The sequence below is a fragment of the Durio zibethinus genome, chromosome 23, assembly GCF_047325235.1.
Source record: "Durio zibethinus cultivar Kanyao isolate XHJ-2024 chromosome 23, ASM4732523v1, whole genome shotgun sequence".
NCBI lineage: Eukaryota > Viridiplantae > Streptophyta > Magnoliopsida > Malvales > Malvaceae > Durio > Durio zibethinus.
In genome coordinates this window covers 2,120,399-2,139,682 of record NC_143184.1, presented here as the reverse complement: position 1 = coordinate 2,139,682, position 19,284 = coordinate 2,120,399, and the positions used below count along the sequence as shown (strand labels likewise).

At 36.5% G+C, this 19,284-nt stretch overlaps 4 protein-coding genes, 2 non-coding genes and 1 pseudogene across 9 annotated transcripts; 2 read left to right on the top strand and 5 right to left on the bottom strand.

The window, feature by feature from the left end:
• Positions 1 to 479: 479 nt before the first annotated feature.
• LOC111313905 (delta(8)-fatty-acid desaturase 2-like) lies at positions 480 to 2,278 on the bottom strand. The gene has a single exon (XM_022914777.2). It carries the CDS (start codon positions 1,979 to 1,981, stop codon positions 638 to 640), a length of 1,344 nt encoding a protein of 447 aa, XP_022770512.1. The 5' UTR covers positions 1,982 to 2,278; the 3' UTR covers positions 480 to 637.
• Positions 2,279 to 4,021: 1,743 nt separating this feature from the next.
• Positions 4,022 to 5,292, bottom strand: LOC111313324 (hevamine-A-like). Its single transcript, XM_022913991.2, has one exon. It carries the CDS (start codon positions 5,004 to 5,006, stop codon positions 4,110 to 4,112), a length of 897 nt encoding a protein of 298 aa, XP_022769726.1. The 5' UTR covers positions 5,007 to 5,292; the 3' UTR covers positions 4,022 to 4,109.
• A 126-nt stretch (positions 5,293 to 5,418) lies between these two features.
• LOC111313903 (hevamine-A-like) lies at positions 5,419 to 7,681 on the bottom strand (annotated as a pseudogene).
• Positions 7,682 to 7,875: 194 nt separating this feature from the next.
• On the top strand, positions 7,876 to 12,693 carry LOC111313904 (putative membrane-associated kinase regulator 6). 2 transcript variants are annotated; one of them, XM_089752306.1, is made up of 3 exons: positions 7,876 to 8,123; positions 10,984 to 11,550; positions 11,640 to 12,692. In XM_089752306.1, exons 2-3 carry the CDS (start codon positions 11,058 to 11,060, stop codon positions 11,645 to 11,647), a joined length of 501 nt encoding a protein of 166 aa, XP_089608432.1. In that variant the 5' UTR covers positions 7,876 to 8,123; positions 10,984 to 11,057; the 3' UTR covers positions 11,648 to 12,692. The 2 variants fall into 2 exon arrangements, with proteins under 2 accessions (XP_089608432.1, XP_022770511.2); XM_022914776.2 differs by lacking the exon at positions 7,876 to 8,123 and having other exon boundaries at positions 8,163 to 11,550; positions 11,640 to 12,693.
• A 2,157-nt stretch (positions 12,694 to 14,850) lies between these two features.
• TRNAL-CAA (transfer RNA leucine (anticodon CAA)) lies at positions 14,851 to 14,934 on the bottom strand. The gene has a single exon. It is a non-coding gene; the product is annotated as a tRNA-Leu (tRNA).
• A 59-nt stretch (positions 14,935 to 14,993) lies between these two features.
• On the top strand, positions 14,994 to 18,686 carry LOC111313901 (U11/U12 small nuclear ribonucleoprotein). 3 transcript variants are annotated; one of them, XM_022914774.2, is made up of 9 exons: positions 14,994 to 15,081; positions 15,267 to 15,420; positions 15,522 to 15,834; positions 15,943 to 16,026; positions 16,189 to 16,254; positions 16,775 to 16,847; positions 17,310 to 17,698; positions 17,910 to 17,950; positions 18,378 to 18,686. In XM_022914774.2, the coding sequence occupies exons 2-9, from the start codon at positions 15,269 to 15,271 to the stop codon at positions 18,466 to 18,468; spliced, it is 1,209 nt and encodes a 402-aa protein (XP_022770509.2). In that variant the 5' UTR covers positions 14,994 to 15,081; positions 15,267 to 15,268; the 3' UTR covers positions 18,469 to 18,686. The 3 variants fall into 3 exon arrangements, with proteins under 3 accessions (XP_022770509.2, XP_089609232.1, XP_089609231.1); XM_089753105.1 differs by lacking the exon at positions 14,994 to 15,081 and having other exon boundaries at positions 15,139 to 15,420; XM_089753106.1 differs by lacking the exons at positions 14,994 to 15,081; positions 18,378 to 18,686 and having other exon boundaries at positions 15,138 to 15,420; positions 17,910 to 17,954.
• A 165-nt stretch (positions 18,687 to 18,851) lies between these two features.
• Positions 18,852 to 18,999, bottom strand: LOC149512086 (small nucleolar RNA snoR145). The gene has a single exon (XR_016332987.1). It is a non-coding gene; the product is annotated as a small nucleolar RNA snoR145 (small nucleolar RNA).
• Between the last annotated feature and the right edge of the window lie 285 nt (positions 19,000 to 19,284).

The following is a 19,284-nucleotide window of genomic DNA, read 5'->3' as shown; positions in this document are numbered from 1 at the left end:
AAATAATATTTAATAATTTTAAATTTTAAATTTTAATAATTAAAGCCTCTTTCTTTATTCTCGTATCGTGACTTCTTTTATAAAATAAAATTTGAATAACTACATGTTAAAAATTTGGCCAGACAATAAAGTAAGCAAAATAGAAAAAAAGTAGCAAGAAAATCTATACGTATTGCTTTTTGCCAAGGAGAAAGCAGACTGATGTAGTATAGTCTGTGTGTGATTTTTTTTTATTTTCACATTTGGATCGGTTATTGGTTAGCGAAAATTAAAGAATATATACTTTTTATATATTGGTTCACATTATAATAGAAAATGTTTTAATTATGCCATTATAAAAAAAAAAAGACATAAGTCTGAAAAAAAGTCATTGTTAATACTTAGTAGTGCATTAACAAAGATGTAATATAAAAAATTAGTTTTTCTTTTCTTTATTTTATTTATAAAAAATTATTAGTATATGGGGCAAAACAAAAGAATTTAAGGTAGAATATCTGAATCATATATAAAAGCAGGGCACATAAATCTGATAGTGATAAGAGTACGGAATCTCATTCTAAACACAACAACAGAAGGGATTGATACTGGTACCCCGAGAATAAGAAAAGTACGTTGGGGCCAAGAAATTACCAAAACCTCAGCCATGAGTATTAACAGCTTCCCACAACAAATTCTTTGGATCTGGGTTGGTCAGGTCCCGCGCCTGCAGGGCAGCAGTCCTGAGAGTCCTAATTGTCCATTGATTGGCCTCCCAGAAAGACAGACTCCTGTAAGGCAAATTGTGCTTCTTGCAAAGCTCCCTCACCACTGGAGAAACCTTCCTTAATTGGCATCGGGGCAACCTGGGGAACAAATGGTGCTCTAGCTGGAATTGCAAACCACCAAAGAACCAATCCATCCAGGAAGAGCACGAAATATCCAATGTCCCACTGGTCTGCTTCTCGAACCAGTCATTGCCATTTGGAGGCCCAACATATACATTTGCCGAGAAATGGTTCAAACAGAATTGAACGTGTTGAATGGATGTAACAGCAAAGCTGGTAAGAACAAACATGATCCTCTCTGGCCAACTGGGTAGACAAGAAACCAGGAGAGGGAACCAAGCCCAAAATACAAGGATCCCCATTATATTCAAAGCTCTATCTGGGACTTTCCGATTTGAACCCAATAGCAAGAATGTTTGAACATACAAGTTGACCCTTGCCACACACATAACAGGATAAAATGTCCAATGCTGGTAACTGATCAGAAACCTTGCAAAAGGATCAAAATTCAACTTCCTTCCATAAAAGTAAGACGTTATTGAATTAAAAAAACGTGAAGATACTGCAAAAACCGGAATGTGCTGAAGATCAGGATCATGATCCAGGCTGTTGCACGCAATGTGGTGGGCATTGTGAGTCCATTTCCACCAGGCAATGCTAATTCCGGTTAAACAATTCCCAGAAATAAGCTGAGCGAGCTTGTTGTAACCACGGCTAGCCATTACCTGGTAATGACCAGAATCATGACCAACATATGCACTTTGCATCCAAAGCATACCCAACAACATGGCTGAACCCAGATGAGCCCAGACACTATCGCATCTCAAAACACCATAAAGAACAACAAGAAACATGAGAGCTACAGATGTTAATGAACAAAGGGCCACACGTCCTTTCTTTTCAAACATACCAGCTTTGGCAAACTCCGATGCAAGCCTTCTATAATCCTTGGACACCTCCGAGACCTTAAAATCTTTGAGATGATACCCAGTGAAGAACTTGTCAAGATATTGCCAAGCAGTTCCAGGGTGATATGCTATAAACGCATCTGTAACATCTTGGCCAGCCAGATTCAAGAGCGGGATTTCCCCACCAGGGTGCTCCTTAGCCCAATCCGAAACATTGTAAACTTTACCCTGGATAGAGATCCACAAATCTCCAGGCTTGCTGTGTTCTTTCAACTCATCTGAAGTAACGTATTTTTTCTCAACATCCATTGGCCCAAAACCAAAACGTTTTGTTCTATAAAAAAGCAAATCGAAAACGAGAATCACAAGACAAAAATATTCACAAGGAGAGAGGGGTTAACACACATACAAATCAAACCAAGAAACCCCGCTTGGTCTTTTTTTGTTTCTTATTTTCGAATGGAATTGCATTGCTCAACCAAAACACCACATTAACGGGGATTCTGATTTGACTTGATTTTGATCTAAACCTCCCTCCCTCTCTCTCTCTCTCTCTCTCTCTCTCTCAATTTTTTATCTATGTTCTGGCCCCTTTTTTTATTCTGATTTAATGGAGATTTTAATTAGGTTATTTATATCTTAACAGCGCACAAGGAGAGGCTTAGATTGAGTTTAACAGCGAAACCTGCGCGGTTAAGCAAACAGCCAGGTAGTTGTATTCTACCTGGACAGTGGACACGTTAAAAAATTGAATCCCAAGTCATTTACACTTTTACCAACTTCTGAGTTCAAATCTAAGTATTCAATGTCTTGGACAAGATTTGTGGGCCATTTGAAGGGCTATGATGAGGTAGGGCACATGGATTTAAAGCAGGCCTTGTAGCAGGATAATTTATTACTAATAACACAATGTGAAGATATTTTGGGGAACCGTAAAAGAGCCTTTGGAGACCGCATGGGAGTTGTGCAGAAAGACAGTGCCTTTTCCCTGATGCTGCTAAGCATTTGACGGACAATTTTTCTCATTTCTTTCCTTTTTTTTTTTTTTAAATACTCGAAATAAATTTTTGAAAAAGTGTTATGTGTTTATTGTGTAATTGAGAAGATTTATTTTATTTTATTACTATAATTTTTTGGTTTTGATAATCGTAAATCCATCCCGATGGATGGTTCTTTCATGTGAACTTAAAGGCAGTATAGGACCATATTCCCATAAAAAAGCAAAAGAATTTAATCTTATGGTATGAACACAAATTTTTCAAAGATTTTTTAGTAATAATATTTTTTATATGTAATGGATGTTATTTTCATGGACATGTCAAGAATTTCATCAATCTTGAATAAAAATCTTACTTAAAAGGTGATCATGGCTTCCAAGTTTGCTCCACTTGAAATCAATTATGATAAAATAGAATAATACTTTTTTTTTGTCCTAGATGTAGATCAAAGTATAATATCTAAGATATAAATAATAATTTCCATAAATATAAAAAAAAAACTGCAAATATGTCTATCATTTCCTCAACAGGTAATGTCCTCCCCATCGTCGATTAGTCTTAAACTAGTACATATTTGAATTCATATTACTATTGATATTACCCTACATAACAAAGAATTGGTAAGAACGAAGAAAGAAGTTCTCCTTTTTTGGAAAAAGAATGAAGGTCAAAGAACTAAGACACGTGAATAAAGTTAATGGAGCAGCTCAACTTATGGTAAATAACAGCTGTTTGGATTTGGATCTGAAGGAAGGAGCTCTCACCAACCGGAGAACGAGGGCCTAAATTTGGAAAACAAAACAATAGTAGGATAAATACTGTTGTAATCAGGAAATTGCCTAAAAATGGAGATACTGTTTTTTCTGATGCGGGAACGTGAGCACCTTACGTTATAATTAACGAATTCCTGTTAAGAGTCGCGTCATACGATGCCAGCCTTTGATTACTGTACACTCAAAAGCACAGATTGGTCCTTCCAGGGTAGGCTATCTCACCGTCCAAACCAGGGCCAGATCTCTTCCTGGGCCGTACTATTTTGGATTACGTGCTTCAGTTTTCAGATCTGTTTTTCCATTGGTTTTCTATTATCTTGTTCTTGCTATCAATGAATTTCCATCTTCTAAGTCAGAAACAGTGATGTACACCTTTATTCATCGCCTTTAAAAAAGCAAAAGTGTGTACCAAGCTAAATGCTGTAACTTTAATTATGAGAAAAATGTACAATGTGGTTGGCAGACAAAGTGCTGTGCCAGGAAAACAAAGTGTTTTTTTTTTTAACATCATTAACGGAGAAGTTGATAAGGTGCAATTTCAATTTCATGCCCACATTTATAAAACAAGCACTACGTCATGATAAAATATGTATTTATAGCATAGAGTTCGTGGCATTGTTACAAGATTTTCATACACAAATATGACACCCAGAGTCCATATAGAAATTAAACATCGTTTTTAATGGAAGAACTGTATCCAGTTTGGTCATCATAGTATTTTGACCACAGCATCACACCTCCATACTTGTCAGAACCTTTGATGGCAGGGAGAACTTGTGAGGTAAGATCAGCTACAGGAATGAAGCCGCTTCCAGCTGCAGTTGGGGCTGCAGGAAGTCCTAAGAAAATTTTTGTTGCAGGAATGTCTGTAGTCCATTGCTTCCATGCATCTTCTAGATTTCCAATATTTCCAGATGTATATTGGCATGGTGGGTTGTTATAGAATTGAACCCAAACATAGTCAAATAGACCTGTTTTCAGGGCATCCCCAACCCAGGCATCGGGGAAAGGGCATTGAGGAGCTGCAGTTAAGTACACCTTCTTACCACGCTTGCTGTATCCTGAAAGGTATCTTGCAAGGTCATCCCAGTGTTGGTTTGTTCCTCCTTCAATGTCAAAGTCAATTCCATCCAGAGCAGCATCTCCCAGTGGTCGAGAAGAGGATTTTCCCCCTAAGAAGTTGTCCCAAAGATAAGTAGCGACCTGCCTAGCATCTTCAGCTGAGGTAAGATAGTAGCTACCTGCTCCTCCTCCAATTGATAGCATTACCTTAATTCCTTTTGCTTGACAGGATTCGATGTCAGAACTTATACCAGTGCAGCCATTGCTGTAGGGATCGCAATGACCTGCAAGGTTGATCATGGGAGTCTGACCATTGCCAAATGTTGGAAGAAAAGCGATGTTCACAAAGTCATAGTTACCCGTGGCACAAGTCTCCGCCAAGGTACCTTCATTTCCGTTCTGACCCCAGTAAATAGCAATTCCACCAGCGTCAACACTAACAATCAGTAAAAGAACCATTGAGCAGAAAAAAGCTAGTGGTCTTGCTGGCTTTAGTGCCATCTTGATCTGGTGATCCTACACTAGTTACTGAGATTATAAGCAAAACCTTTTCTTTGATGCTTGAGGTGTTTGTAGAAACCACTCTTATATATAGTAGAAAAAGCCTTCCTCCGTGATGGCTACGTCCTGTGTTGTTATAGAAGATTAATGACTTAGACCCCACTGGATCGACTGCATGTGGTTGTGGATTAACGTAGACGGCTTGTTTGAAAATAACATGAATTTCCCCACCTCTACATGTCTGATCACTCGTTACATGAACCATCTTCCAGCATTTTCTGTTGTTTTGGCTCCTTACTATTGTCCCCTTTCCTTGAGTTGCTTGTATATGGTGACTATCAATGTGACTCACGTCTTGAAAGACAACAAATGCTAGAGGCATGGAAGGTTATATTGTCAAAATCAAAATTATAAGTTGCTCTCATTAGCAGTTTAAATTTTGGTCCGCAGCCCTTCATGTCTTTTTATGGGAGACCTTTAATTCTGTTCAGAATACAAGTATAGGACTAGTGCAATGCAAATGCAATGATTCAAAGAAGTTCGAGTCGCCGCAATGGTTGACCTATAAAATGGCTCTGCTGTGTAAACCGAAGACCTCAAATACTCTGCTCCGCAACAACTTTAAAATCGTTCAGGCCATTTGAGTTCACATTAGCCAATAGTACATAAATGGACAAAACTATTGTCCAATATGCCGGGTGTTAAGAAAAACCATCAGGTTAGAGGTCAAGAACTTTGAACACTAGGCGGGTCAAGAACTTTGAACACTAGGCGGAAATAGGAGCTCTGAGTGCATGTTTTGCCCTAACATCGAGTCCCCTGTTCTGAAGCCATTTCCAACCAACTTTCATTAGATTTGGGATTTTGCCCAAATTCAAACTTACATTGCAACGAGTTTTAAAACCAACCACAAAGGCCCTTTGCTGTTCGGGAAGCCTACAACTAATCTTAACTTAGGTCCAGTCAACAGTTGATGACCAAGCATAAGTTGCTTAATTTAATTACCAAAATTGCTCATGAAAATGGCCTTTAAACCATTTTACTTTTTATGTTCGAAATGGTTGATCTGAATTTTATCTCTGTTTAGGCTAATAGCTTTGACAAAACTCAAATCAAGGGCCTGAATGCCTGATATAAAAACTGTAATGGAAACGTCAGCTTCAAATTGTGTTAAGTAAAAAATAAGTTGAAAGTTGCACACAAAAGCACATTGTAGAAATTAAATCAAAGCAAAATAGAACGAACACCGTTAAATTTGTAATTATGGGAAAGGATGTTTTAATAAATGGCAAGGTGCTCCTGGACACATCCGTAAGGAAAAGACCAGAAAATTTAGATGAATGTAATCAAATTACTATAATCTAAAGCACTCAAGTTTTCTTTTGTCTACTTGTTTGAAAATATTACATTAGCCACATATTGAAGAAACTTGTAGCATAGTCTGAGCATAATATTCAGTATATCATGGCATCACACTTGTTAAAAAGACTCAAATGTTAAGATTGTGGCTCAAGGAAGGAATTTTGAGCAAAGGTCTTGCGGATTCTGTTAAACGAGTGCTTGTCAAATTTGAAGACAGGCTGCATAATTGAAAATATTCATTCATAAATAGTAGAAGATATTTATACAAGTGGAGATAGATACACATAGGAGAGTGACTTTATAGATTTCAGATATCGCTCTTGATGGAAGAGCTATATCCACTTTGATCATCATAATACTTGGACCACAGCATAACACCGCCATACTTGGAAGAATGCTTTATCGCTGGTAGAACCTTCGATATGAGATCAGTTACAGGAATGAAACCGCTCCATGCTGGCTCAGGAGATGCAGGAAGTCCAAGGAAAAACTTGGTCGCTGGGATATCTAAATTCCATTGTTTCCATGCATCTTTAAGGTTGCCAATATCGCCAGATGTGTATTGGCGAGGAGGGTTATTATAGAACTGGACCCAAACATAATCAAAGAGACCCGTCTTGAGGGCGTTTCCAACCCAAGCGTCAGGAAATGGGCATGGAGGAGCTGCGGTTAAGTATACTTTCTTTCCTTTCTTACTATATCCTGAAAGGTACCTTGCAAGATCGTCCCAGTAACCCCTTTGGCTTGACATGATTTAATGTCAGAGCTGAATCCAGTACAGCCATTGCTATAGGGATCACAATGACCAGCCGGGTTTATCATGAGAGTCTGGCCATTACCAAATGTTGCCAGAAAGGCTATACTCACATATTCGTACTTCCCCGTGACACAAGTCTCTGCTAGGGTGCCCTCATTACCATTCTGACCCCAGTAGATGGAAATTCCACCAACGTTTGAACCAGTTGCTTGAATAAACAATATCAAGCAGAAGAATGACACTGATGTTTTCAGCTTGAATGCCATTCTCAGGGTGGTGTAGGACCTGTAGGTTGGCATCTCAGTTTCTTTTACAAATCTATTAAGAATTGTGCTGTTTCTGTGTAGAACTATGGTGGTGGAGCTCCACATTTATAGCAGAAAAATGTCACTTGTAGTCTGACAATTGTTCTGAGCTTTTGCAGATGAGAGCGTAGTTTGTTGGATACTTCGTCTCGATATTTTAATGACTATCGCAGACTTAAGGCAAGCAACCCGTCAATTTAATGGCAATTCCTCGGACTTCTTTGTTGAACCTTAATTCCTATGGCATTCACATTTAAAATTTTCATGTTTTACTGGATAAGGCTTTTCTTTTTGTAATTTCCATTAGTCATTTTCAAGGTTGTCTGGTCAAAACCAAAACGCTCAAAACATGAGCACTGTAAAATATAATAAATAAATATAAAATGAAAAATCGAATCTTTAATAATCGGGTAAAGCGAGTAACAAGCAACCTTCCCTCCTTCCATTAATAATCCCGAAAACTAATCTTAATCTCTAACAACGATGAAGGACCGTTCCATTCAAATACAACAACCGAAAGAAATTCGCGATCGTGATGGGAAGATTCAAAAAATAATAATAATAATATCTGGGCCTGGGGAGATCCCACAAAACGGCGTAGTCTAACCGCGTGACGGTTGCAGTTGGCGGGAGTTGCCCCTTCATCCACCACCTCTGTTTCAGCTCCACAACTTGACTGCAATGGAAAACACAGTAAGACCCAGTTTTATTTTTCAACAATTATACATATATATATATATATATATTATTTTCTTGGAATAATTCCTGATGAGTCCCTGTAGTAGACAAATCTTTAGCTTCATGAACCTATTTACAAGATTATATTTTATTTGATCAAAAGTTATTTTAGATTGCATATGCTATGGTTATCAAAAGATATAACTTGAAAAACCCTATCTTTTGAACTCTGGGTAATACCACGTTTATCTTTATGTTTGCAATTTTACTAGATTTTTCTGTTGTGGTTATCTTGTTTTACAATGTAGTTCAATTCAATAGTCAATACCCAGAAATTAGGCACTAGTATATTGTTTCTGCAAAGGAATGTCATTGTTTTGCATTTGGTTTGGTTCTTTCTTTTTTACCAATCAATTTTAAGTTAGCATGCTTTGTTGAATTGCAATTAATTTGAATTATATTTTGTCCATTTATTTTATTTTATTTTGCACTTTCATATTCCATCTCATTGAATCATTGAATACTGTCAAGCAATGCTCCTTCTTGTTTGGTTTATTGATCTGTCTTGATTATCTTTCGTGGAAAAAAGTGTTTTTAGGCCTTCTCGTTTGAGCAGCTCGGCTTTTCAAATCAAGCTATTGCCAGTTTTTATTTAAAAAGTCCTATAGAAGTAGACTAACTGAAGTCTAGAGCAAGTCTCGTTCTGAGTTTTGTTGTCTGAGTCTAAATTAGTAGTATATTTTTGTCTTTCCTTAAATAGACTAACTTTTTATTAGAAGATATATAGTTCATCGACTACATTCAATAATCATTATGTTATCCCCACATTGACATGTTATGAATTTTGTTTGACTAACTATATTATCATAAGGTTCTCATAAGCTAACATTCACCTGAAGATCAACCATAGAGTGATGCTGTCAGGAGGAAAGCTTTTGTAGTCCTTTTCTTTGCACAAGTTAGAATTTAACAAAATAAGAAAAAAGAATGCAAATAATGAAACACCCTTGGTCTATCGCAAAATTCTTAAGATGTTCTCCATTTTCTGATATATTGGATAATTGGTCTCTGCTTAGAGATCCCTCTGCACATATTTTTCTGCTTGAGCATGTTATTTGTGCTTTATATGTGTTTGAAATAACAAATCAAATAATCTAGATGGAGATTCTAGGATTTTGGATTTCTTAACATTACAACATTCATTTTACATAATTAGATTCTGAACTTCTCCCTGTTTTAACTGTGGCCTATCACTTAACATGGTTTGGAATTTATTGACCTAACATTGTGATTGTGCGCACAATCACACATGGGATGCACCCGGAAGTTGCTTTAGTGTTGAGAGGAATGAGGGGACCTTTGATTTTCATGTTAATAACATTCTCATTCAATCTATGTCTTATAAAAGTTTTGGCATCCATTTCTAGTCCAACCAGTTAGGGGCCACCTGTCCGATAGTGCCAGAAAAGTTTTTAGAGTTCCGGATTACTACGATTGTTTGAGGGTGGGGTAGGCTTTTTGTAGAGATCATTTAAGTTGTAGTGATTCCTCTTTTACCTGACAAAAGACTTTGGTGCTTTATTTTTTTATAGTAGAGTATTGGTTAAAAAAAGTAATACTAATACCCTACTTCCCTCAAATGTTATTGTTTAACATTTTTATGACCATATTTTGGAAGGAATTTATTTCTTCTTTCTTAAGTTATTATACCTAGATCTTTTGTTTGTTTGTTTCTTTTTTGGTTGCTGAAAATCCTATTTATTACCAGTCATAAGCTTTGCATTGTGGTCAATTAATGTATGCATTTTCTATTCCTTTTTTTTTACTTGGAAAATATTTCCTCATTTTCTCATATGAGATATCATGCAGTGTTCACAAGCACGCATAATTTGGCATTAGAATCCTGGCACAACTTTGCTTAGTCTTCCAAAGGTGTTAGCTATTTGTTGATCTAAGTTGTCTGTCTACACGTGTTTTTGTTTTTTTTTGTTTTTTGTTTGGTTCATGGGCTCCATTTCTTTCAGATAGGACATGATTGTACAGTGAAAACATCAAGCATCAGTATTAAAACATATTAAGTAATGTTTTTTTGCCGCCTGTGTGGCTGACTTTATTCAGCACTTGCTGTATAGAGTTGTTTCAGAAATTCTTTTTATGACCACTTCAGATTCACAGTAATAAGCAGTTAAATTGCCATTTTAATATGCTATCAAAGTAGTAAATTGAAATTTCAACAATATCTTGCATGTAGTTCTAAAACGTTTTCTGGCATACGGTTTATCCATCTTTTGTTGTATTAAACATTTCATGGTCTGAAAGTTACTTACAATAAGAAAGGTGACCATACGCATAGGCAACTGGTATTTTCTTCTTTCAATCGTTTTTTTTCTATACTTACAATGAATTTTTTTTTAATTTTTTATGTTCAATATTAAATTTTCACTGTGTTAGAGAAAAGGAACTTCTAAAAATTTGATAATTTTATCTCCTTATCAAAAAACTGAAAGCAATTGAAGCAATTGCCTGACGGGTTTTCCTGACTTGGGCAATCAAACAGATCATTTTGTAATGACGGATTATCTATACAAGAAAAGAAAGTTAAAAATACAGCCTACTGTTGATCTGGTTCCCAGATTACTTGGCCCATTTGTCTTCTGCTTGAGTTTGATAGAATAGACGATGTATGCCCTTGTGGTCACCATGGTCTTATGGTCACTGTAAACTACCAATTATGTCATTTTGCCCCTGTAAGAGTATATAAGTTTTTAATCCTTCTTTATTCAAACACATTAATAGTTGCTAATGGAAACCTTACAACCGCTAGCTGTTGAAAGTTTTTCCTATAGTTGGTTATCTGACCATAAACCCTCCTTAGATGGCCTTGATGAGCGCCCCAGAGCATCTATTGACAATTATTTCGGGGGTACCTCAGAAGAATTCAACTATGAGATGGTGGAGTCAAATAATTTTGCGACAGACCGGAACTTTAGTTTTGATGCTATTGCTCAAACTCCTGCAGCTTTTATTCATGCCGATGAGCTTTTTACCAATGGCTTCATCAGACCTATTTATATCGATCCTTCAAAGAAAGAGTCATGCAATACCTTGGATTCCGTCCAAGACAAACTTAGCTCTTCCTTTTCTTCAAGAGCTGAAATTCCAACAGGGATGATTCATTGCGTCTTTCTTGGAAGGTGGAGAAAATCAACAAAGCAAATCTTGAGAAATCTTTTTGGACATCTCGGATCTTTCTGCCATAAGGTAGGGTGCTCGAGAAAAAGTACGAGGGTTGATGATATTGACAGGAGGACATGGAAAGTTAAGAGCTGGAACAGTTCACCACAAGCATCTCCACAACAGAGAACAGCTTGTTCAATGGGTGCTTCATGTCATCTTGAGAACTCAATTTATGAGGCTGTTCTCCACTGCAAAAGATCGATAGGTATTCTTAAGTTTTTGTTTATTGAAAAATATAATTGCTAAACTTAAATGTTCACAGTTTCTTATGTTTTTGTCTTCTTCCATTTTCAGAAAAATGATTCATGCTTAGATGAGGAAAAGATAACAGTTGAAGAAAGAAGAGAACTTCTAGAAATGCGTGGCAGTCGATCATGTGTCAACTTGTTATTTGTCTCATTTCTCTTTCTTCTTTCTTCTTAGATGTTTATACATGATGTCTTTAAAACAAAGGAGAAGTTTTTTAAACAAAGATAAAAGCAGAAGGTTTTTTTTTTAATGATTCCTCATATTGTCTGAATTAAACTAATATCAGAAAGTAAGTCTTTGTCATCTTGCAATGATATGGATTTCCATTCCGCCGTCTTCTCCTTTCCTTCTTTCCAGCTTCTCAGTAATGTAAATGAAAACTTTTAGCTAGAGCTTTCATGATAGACTGCTTACAGGTTACATCCATGGAATCACAGATTTACAGGAGTAAACCTCCAGGAACCTGATGGTTGATATTTCTGGTTAACATGGCCTGCAAGGCAAAACAGGATGTACGACCATGACAAAAGTTTGGTGCTTATGAAAATAACGGGCCAATTTTTATAGTTGGTATAGAAATAATTCAAAGGGCCGACCCAAGGTCTTTATTTTCTCTCTTTGTTCTTCACTGCGTGTTTTTTGTGGGCAAATTTCTGCTCTGCTCTCGTGCGTGTGAAGCCCCTGTCGTTTGCGCTTTTGGGAGACAGGATATTGACGTCTCACATGGTAATATTTTAAGCCCCCGACTTTGAGTGGCCGTCAAACTAAAAATATTTGAATGTCCGGCAAATTATAGCTTTCTATTTCCAGACCTTGCAATTCTCATCATGGCTTCAGCCGCCATCTATTCTCTTGCAGCGAATGAATTGAGTACTATAATGCTAAATTTGCCTCCCTTTTTGAGAAGTTGAAAGTTAAAACAGAAGATTTGTTTTTGATCAATGGGATTTAGTGAATTGGGATGGCTGTGACATGCCTTTTTAGGGAGTTGGAACAGAAGCGGAAGGGAACAGAAGATATGTTTGTTTGTGCCTTTTATTCCTGTCTTCTTCTCTTTAGGGAGTTGGAGATGGGAAAATGCATTTGTCTCACTTGATATAGCATTGAGGGGACTACCGGTAAAGTTTTCAATATTTCAATGGTTACCTTTACCTATAGTTGATAATTCTCAAAATAGTATAAGATGCCCTAGAAGAAACTTGACAAAAAAAAAGTCTCATTTCTCCACAATCAGTTGAACTGAACTTGGGTTGAAGATGCCTTAATAGAACACTACGTATTTAAAAATTCATGAAGAAATTTGGTGTTGAGCATAATTATTCTTATTGCCCCCATTTTCTTGTCTGAATGTTGGTTAGTGCCAAAGCAAATGCCAATTCCTATTGGTGCAGTGAGGGTTCCCGAGTGTTTCTTGCATGGAACAAGCAAGACAGAGAAAGGGACAATGACAAGCTATGTTAGGAGAAAATTCCGTAGTCAATGCTGTCAACCTTCTGCTTCTCGTTTTCTTCTTTTGTTCTCTTATTGAGCTTCGTTCCTATCTTGGAAGAAGCACCACAAAATGACTGTCAGTATACCAGTTTTGTTTTTCTCTTGTAGCTAGAAATCTAGCCTGTTAAGTGGGGGGACCAAGTCCTTGCTGATTCTTTTATTGTCTTCATTGCCAGACTTTCCGGTTTCCATCCCTGTGTTTTGATGCACAAAAACTTTGTCCCTGTTCAGACCAGCTCTTAACAAATCAGGACGAGTCTTGATAGATAGATAGACAGATGATTTTCCACCATTAAATGCAATGTCAGCTCGTAAGTATTCATCAGGTAGTTCTGACAAAGATTTCCAGTTTATTTATCTGTTTGTATTAATAAACACCATATATTTATAATCTTTAGTGGTCAAAGCAACTTTATGGTTTTTGTTGAAAAATTATCTTGGACAAGTGATTAAGCTACTTAGAAATGGAAATCTTACGAATAAAAGCATTCTTTATCATTTTCCAACTAAACATTATTTAATCAAAAGCTCCCTAGACCAGTAATACAACATTAAATTTAAAATAAAAGATGATTTAAATACATATGAAAATTTAAACTCGTGTTATTGATGTTATCAGAATTGATCTTAAAAGTTTCGTTACTAACAAAAAAATAAAAGAAAATTACTCTTTAATTTTTTCTTTCTTATTTTTTTTATAATTGAAGTCACAAAACTTAATACATATATATAGAAAGTGAGAATAATAACTTTTTTAATTGATAAATAATGACCCAATTCAATATAAATTTAAATATAGAATTAACTTTGAAATCGTATTTTAAAATATATTATTTGATTCGAATTTCGTTAAATTTGATTTCAATACAATTATTCATTAATTTAATGTTGTTAAATTTAATCCAAATTAAATTAACAGTATTAATTTATCAATACCAGATAAAAACAACAAAAACAAGCAAAGGTTACACATAGACAAATTTGGATAAGGGGGACCAAAAACATTGCTAGACCTTGCATGTTGGAAATGTCGGCCATATGTCGTTGTGTTTTACCATTGAAAGCGTGGAAAGGCTTACGACTCCCTGCATCCAATGTTGGTTTATGCCATATTCATGCACCTGGAATGTTGGAGATTAGTTACTATAACTAGAAAGACAATTCAAATGTAAGCCGTAAAACTAACATGTATAGTATATATGGTGATTGTACCATTACTCAACAATTATACAATTACAGCTACTTAAATCATTATTCCTTTCTGTTCATGTCATAATTGTCTTGTGACAAACTCAACAGGCCAAAGATAACACCAAAGTACACCAAAAATTAGTTTCCAATGTCATTTTATCAAATGTCTCTTTTTCTGAACAGTGCAATCATGTTTTAACCTCGATGATCATCTTACAAGTTTCCGGTTGATGCTTGGGCTAGCTTTTGGTAGGCCCACTTTTAGCCGAGGCTCATTTGAACCCAAAGCTGGCCCATATAAGGAGTTGGAACAAAAGAAAGTTTGTCAGAAGTGGGATTTGAACCCACGCCCTCTCTTGAGGACCAGAACTTACCAAAAATAGTTTCCAATGTCATTTTATCAAATATCTCTTTTTCAGAACAGCTCAATCATGTTTTAACCTCGATGATCATCTTAGTAGTTTCCGGTTGATGCTTGGGCTAGCTTAGATTTTGGTTTGCTTGGCCCAGTTTTAGCCCAGGCTCATTAGAACCCAAAGCTGGCCCATAAAAGGAGTTAGAACAAAAGAAAATTTGTCAGAAGTGGGATTTGAACCCACGCCCTCTCTCGAGGACCAGAACTTGAGTCTGGCGCCTTAGACCACTCGGCCATCCTGACCATATTTGCCATGTCTTTCAAAATCAAAATTTGGAGGCTTCTCCAAACGTTGTTTTAACCTATTGTTCAGCGCCAGGCCGCCAACCCGGTCTCAGAGCCTCTACTCCACTCTGCTAGGGTTCCAAACAATTCTTCAAAAAAAAAAAGGTGCGAAATCTGAAATTCTTTCTGTTTTATTCTTTTAATTATTCGCTTAAATCTCTAATTTAACATATTAGCTAAATTGACGAAAATTTTTTAGGTTAACCTTTATAATTCACGAATCTTTATTAAATAATTGATTCCAACTTTTAAAATTTTTCCGACCTGAATTATATTCGAAACACCGTTAGCAATGAATCCGGTTCACTTTCAACCCGCACCGCCTCTGCCTTGGTTCCCAACATTACCGCCGGAACCACCGAATTCGAGTACATTTTGGGAGACCAGAAATGTGCGCGATCGTGTTAGAGATTTGCAAGATACTCTTAATCTTGCCAATGCAATGTACGTTAGTTCTGTTTTTTATAAGATTCAGTAGTGTCAATTATCAATGCCGTATACTTTTAAATATCTTTAACTTTGATTAAAATTCAATGGTTGTATAGGCAAAAGGAGCTGGAGATGCTAACTATGATTAAAAATGGGTCAATGGATCCTTCTGTTTCTGAGTTCTTGAAGTATCTAGAAGATAGGAGGATTGATTTGGAAACTCAAGAATCACTTTCTATGCAAGCGGCGAATTCTTTGATGTCAAAGCTAAGAGCTCAGTTGGAGCCCTTTAGATATGTTGTGGATGAAGCGAGCCCGTGGGAGGAGAAATCAGCAGCAGCTAGACTGACCAATAAAATTAAGAAGTCTAAAAGGAATAACCTTTGGAGGAAAAGAAAGCGGAAACGAATGGCAGAATTGCTTACAAAGGTTGTTTTGCTTGGTTTGTCCTAGTAAGGTTTCTCCTCACGTTGCTTTTTACCCTTGGCTTGTGTTGAAAATGGCTCATTTTGTTCTTGTTGTTGTTATGAATGCTAGGAACGTGAACGATTTGATCAAGCTGATAGAGACGCTGATGAATGGAGAGCTAGAGAGATCGCAAAGGACATTGCAAGCCACAAGGTACTGTGATTTTTGTGTTTCATTAAGGATTTCTTGCTACAAATCTACGACTGATTTTCATTGATGCTTCCATCAGATGCTATCAACTCCAAACGTTTTCTTTTTTCCATTGTTGTAAACTGTTTTTTCACTTAGTAATGACTGAGGTAAGTTGATTTGCAGGTGGAAAAGATGAAGGAAATAGCAAAGCTTAAAGCCAAGGAAGAAAAAAAGAGACTAGAATCTGAGGTAAAGGCTTTGAAAAATGTTTTGGAAACTCTTTTCTTCCTTGTTTCTGTTTTCTGGCTCAGGGCAACGAAATTAATTAATAATTTGAAATAATTGATAACTCTCTAGACTTGTTAAACTGCTTTAGGCATAGTTTCATTTGTACAATATTTACTACATGTGCAAGAAACTTATGATGTGAAACATGCTAAGTGTTCACGCACACCGATATGTTTGGTATGTCACTGTTCCTTTCTCACCCTCTTAGCAGTTTCTTTCCTCTTTTCTTAGTGTCTACTTTTCAATGTGATAGAAGCATAACGGTATTTTTTTGGCCCAAGCATAACAGTTTGATCGCAAAGATCTCCTTGATGCTGCTCCTATGTACTTTGGATACAATACATTTTGTAGATTGTCTCTCAATTTGTCTTTGCTAGCAAGATTAACATGAGAAAATCACTAATTTTAGGGGTTTCTTTTCTTTTTTACCAATTTTCTCTATTTCATTTTGTCTATTCTTATAGTATGTTTTATATGCCAGCTTGAGCTAGTTTTGATTGTGGAAAAGCTGCAAGAGTTGCGCTCCATGAGGATTCAGAAATTGAAGAAACAAGGTATTACAGCAAAATTGTACTGGCTTTAAGTTTTCAGACTGAATTTGCTATTTTGATTTGTGATTGGATTAGTTGGTTTCATTTCTATTTTTTCTTCAACCATATCAAAGTTCAACTCTGTAATATTGGCTTTAGCTGCTAAATCCAGCCACTGATATGCAGGTTCATGATAGATGCTCTCTTTTTATTTTTCTGTGGGTAAATTTGTGCATGTTAGTTAGTTTGGGTTTTTGTAATTTATAGTTTACATATTAAAATTGAGAATGATACCTTCAGAAATATCTGTCAAATAATATAGTGCGGAAAGATTGACTTTCACATGCAAAAAACCGATAATTTTTCCATAATTAAAATAAGGAGCCCTACTGTGTGCACGTTTGAGTGTTTATATATCTACCGTATCAACAAGTTATACTGTCTTAGATTCTACTGTAATTTTAAGGTTGCTTTCAACTTGTGCAGGCCATTTTCTCCCAGAGGAGGATGACAAGTTTCTTGAGAAAGTTCAAGCTGCAGTTGAGGAAGAGGAGAGACAAGTTTTGGCAGCAGCTGATACAGATGCTGCTAAAGATGCCATTGCAACTGCCGAGGAAACTAGGAAGGCCACTCAGAACCAAAGACCCCCCTCAAAGGATCTTATCAGTGATCAACTTGAGATTAAGGACAGCAAAGACCAAATAACACCAAATGAGGATGAAGAGGACTCTATTACAGTCACTGATAAGGAATCTGGCAAAAATATATCGAAAGGACATGGTTACACTGGAGCATATGATTCTTTGACCAATTTACCTATTGAATTCTATCACTATTACCATGGAAGCAATAACGACATGGGAACACTTATTGAGGTGCGTTCAGCTACTTTTATTCTAAGTGTAGGTGACTTGGTGCATGGCACTATGTTTTTCTTTCAAGCAGTATATGTTGCCAGTATGTGCAGGCTGTTTGCTTTTTCCACGAGCATGAATGGTGCAAATTTGATGGCTGATGCATATACAAGCATCTGTATTCAGCTGCAATTTCATACTCAATCCCCATTAATTACATCTTCACGTGCAGGTTAGAAGGACATGGGATGCTTATATCAGACGAGGAGGAAGGTAAGTATAGCAAGCCTTTTCTACAATGCACTTCATTAATCATGAATGTTTCTATAAACAAGGCACTTTTTCAATTGCATCTCAAAGCTAATTTTTGTGCACTTGGAGTTGATGGGTAAAGAAATGAAATAGAACATGATATGGTTATGAAGAATCAAGCCCCCATTTCCACTTAAGTTTTGGTGTCATAATCACTTTACCTGTTTTTGCATTTGTAAAAATCTATGCAACTTTCAGCAACACCACTTTAATCTAATCTGTGCCTTTTTCAACAATGTGCTCTTGTGGCAAACTATTATCTGATGCTACATTAGTAGACAAATTTGCATGATAGTAGACTGCTGCTAGCCGTTTTATGCTGCATCATAAAAAGAGCATTTGAATAGCGACTTATTGCTTACTACGCTTCTATACAACTTGAGTGCAGCCGCATACCAGGTCACTGGGTTCAGCCATCACCTCCGGCTGATGAGATATGGGCATCCTACCTGGTGAGGCCTAAAATGACACCTTATTAGTCTGCAAAGAGGGGGTAATAGGGTATTGTAAAATTAATTTCGAAATTTTTGAAGGCTTATGTTTAGATTGCCCGTCTATTGAAATTGACTATTTACTGCTTCCCTTGTTACCCTTTGTTTCTGGCACAGTTTATCCTCTTCAGTATGTGATTTTTTTTTTCTGTTTCTTACACACATCGTCCAACCAATATTAATGGACCACATGTTACTTTTCTGCATCTTCATCGTTCTCAACTATTTACGATTTATCTTTTTGATAGCTCCAGTTTACAGATCTTTCCTCTTGGAATATACAAGTAAAAGTAACTGGTTTGATTATTACTTTGAATGTTCTAAAAAAACATCACAGAAAGAAAAACAGAGAAATAGATTAGCTTAGAAAAGTGAATGTAGCCGAGGGTTCCAGACGCTCAAAAAAGGGTCTAACTGGGCATCTTACGATTCGGCGAACATCTGCGAAGGCATTTTTGTTAATTTGTTAGAGAGGTCTCAATTCGTAGAGTTCTCGCCTAACTGCTGGGACCTTCACCAGTTAAACAAAAAAACACATCCATTCCCATTGTTTTTTTTTTTTATAAAATGTTAGAAAATCAGACCCAAATAATACACCGAACATCAAATGGAGGTTGGTGCGGATGATCCAATTCCAGTATCGATTTCCGAAGGCAAACTTGGATTAAAGTGCATTGTTTTCGCACTCCATCCATAGGTCCTTCGTTTCTCCGTCCAGGAATTATTTGCAAACAAATGGACCGAGACAGACGCCAATATTATTGATCGAAAATCTGAAGACAGAAAATGATGCTCAGTGAATAC

Bases quoted from the DNA above. Each gene is read 5' to 3' on its own strand.
- LOC111313901 (XM_022914774.2), top strand. From the start codon at position 15,269: ATGAATCCGGTTCACTTTCAACCCGCACCGCCTCTGCCTTGGTTCCCA. The intron at 15,835-15,942 runs GTTGTTTTGCTT...TATGAATGCTAG, and splicing joins TGGCAGAATTGCTTACAAAG to GAACGTGAACGATTTGATCA. The intron at 17,951-18,377 runs GTAAGTATAGCA...ACTTGAGTGCAG, and splicing joins TATATCAGACGAGGAGGAAG to CCGCATACCAGGTCACTGGG.
- LOC111313905 (XM_022914777.2), bottom strand. From the start codon at position 1,981: ATGGATGTTGAGAAAAAATACGTTACTTCAGATGAGTTGAAAGAACAC.
- LOC111313904 (XM_022914776.2), top strand. From the start codon at position 10,911: ATGGAAACCTTACAACCGCTAGCTGTTGAAAGTTTTTCCTATAGTTGG.
- LOC111313324 (XM_022913991.2), bottom strand. From the start codon at position 5,006: ATGGCACTAAAGCCAGCAAGACCACTAGCTTTTTTCTGCTCAATGGTT.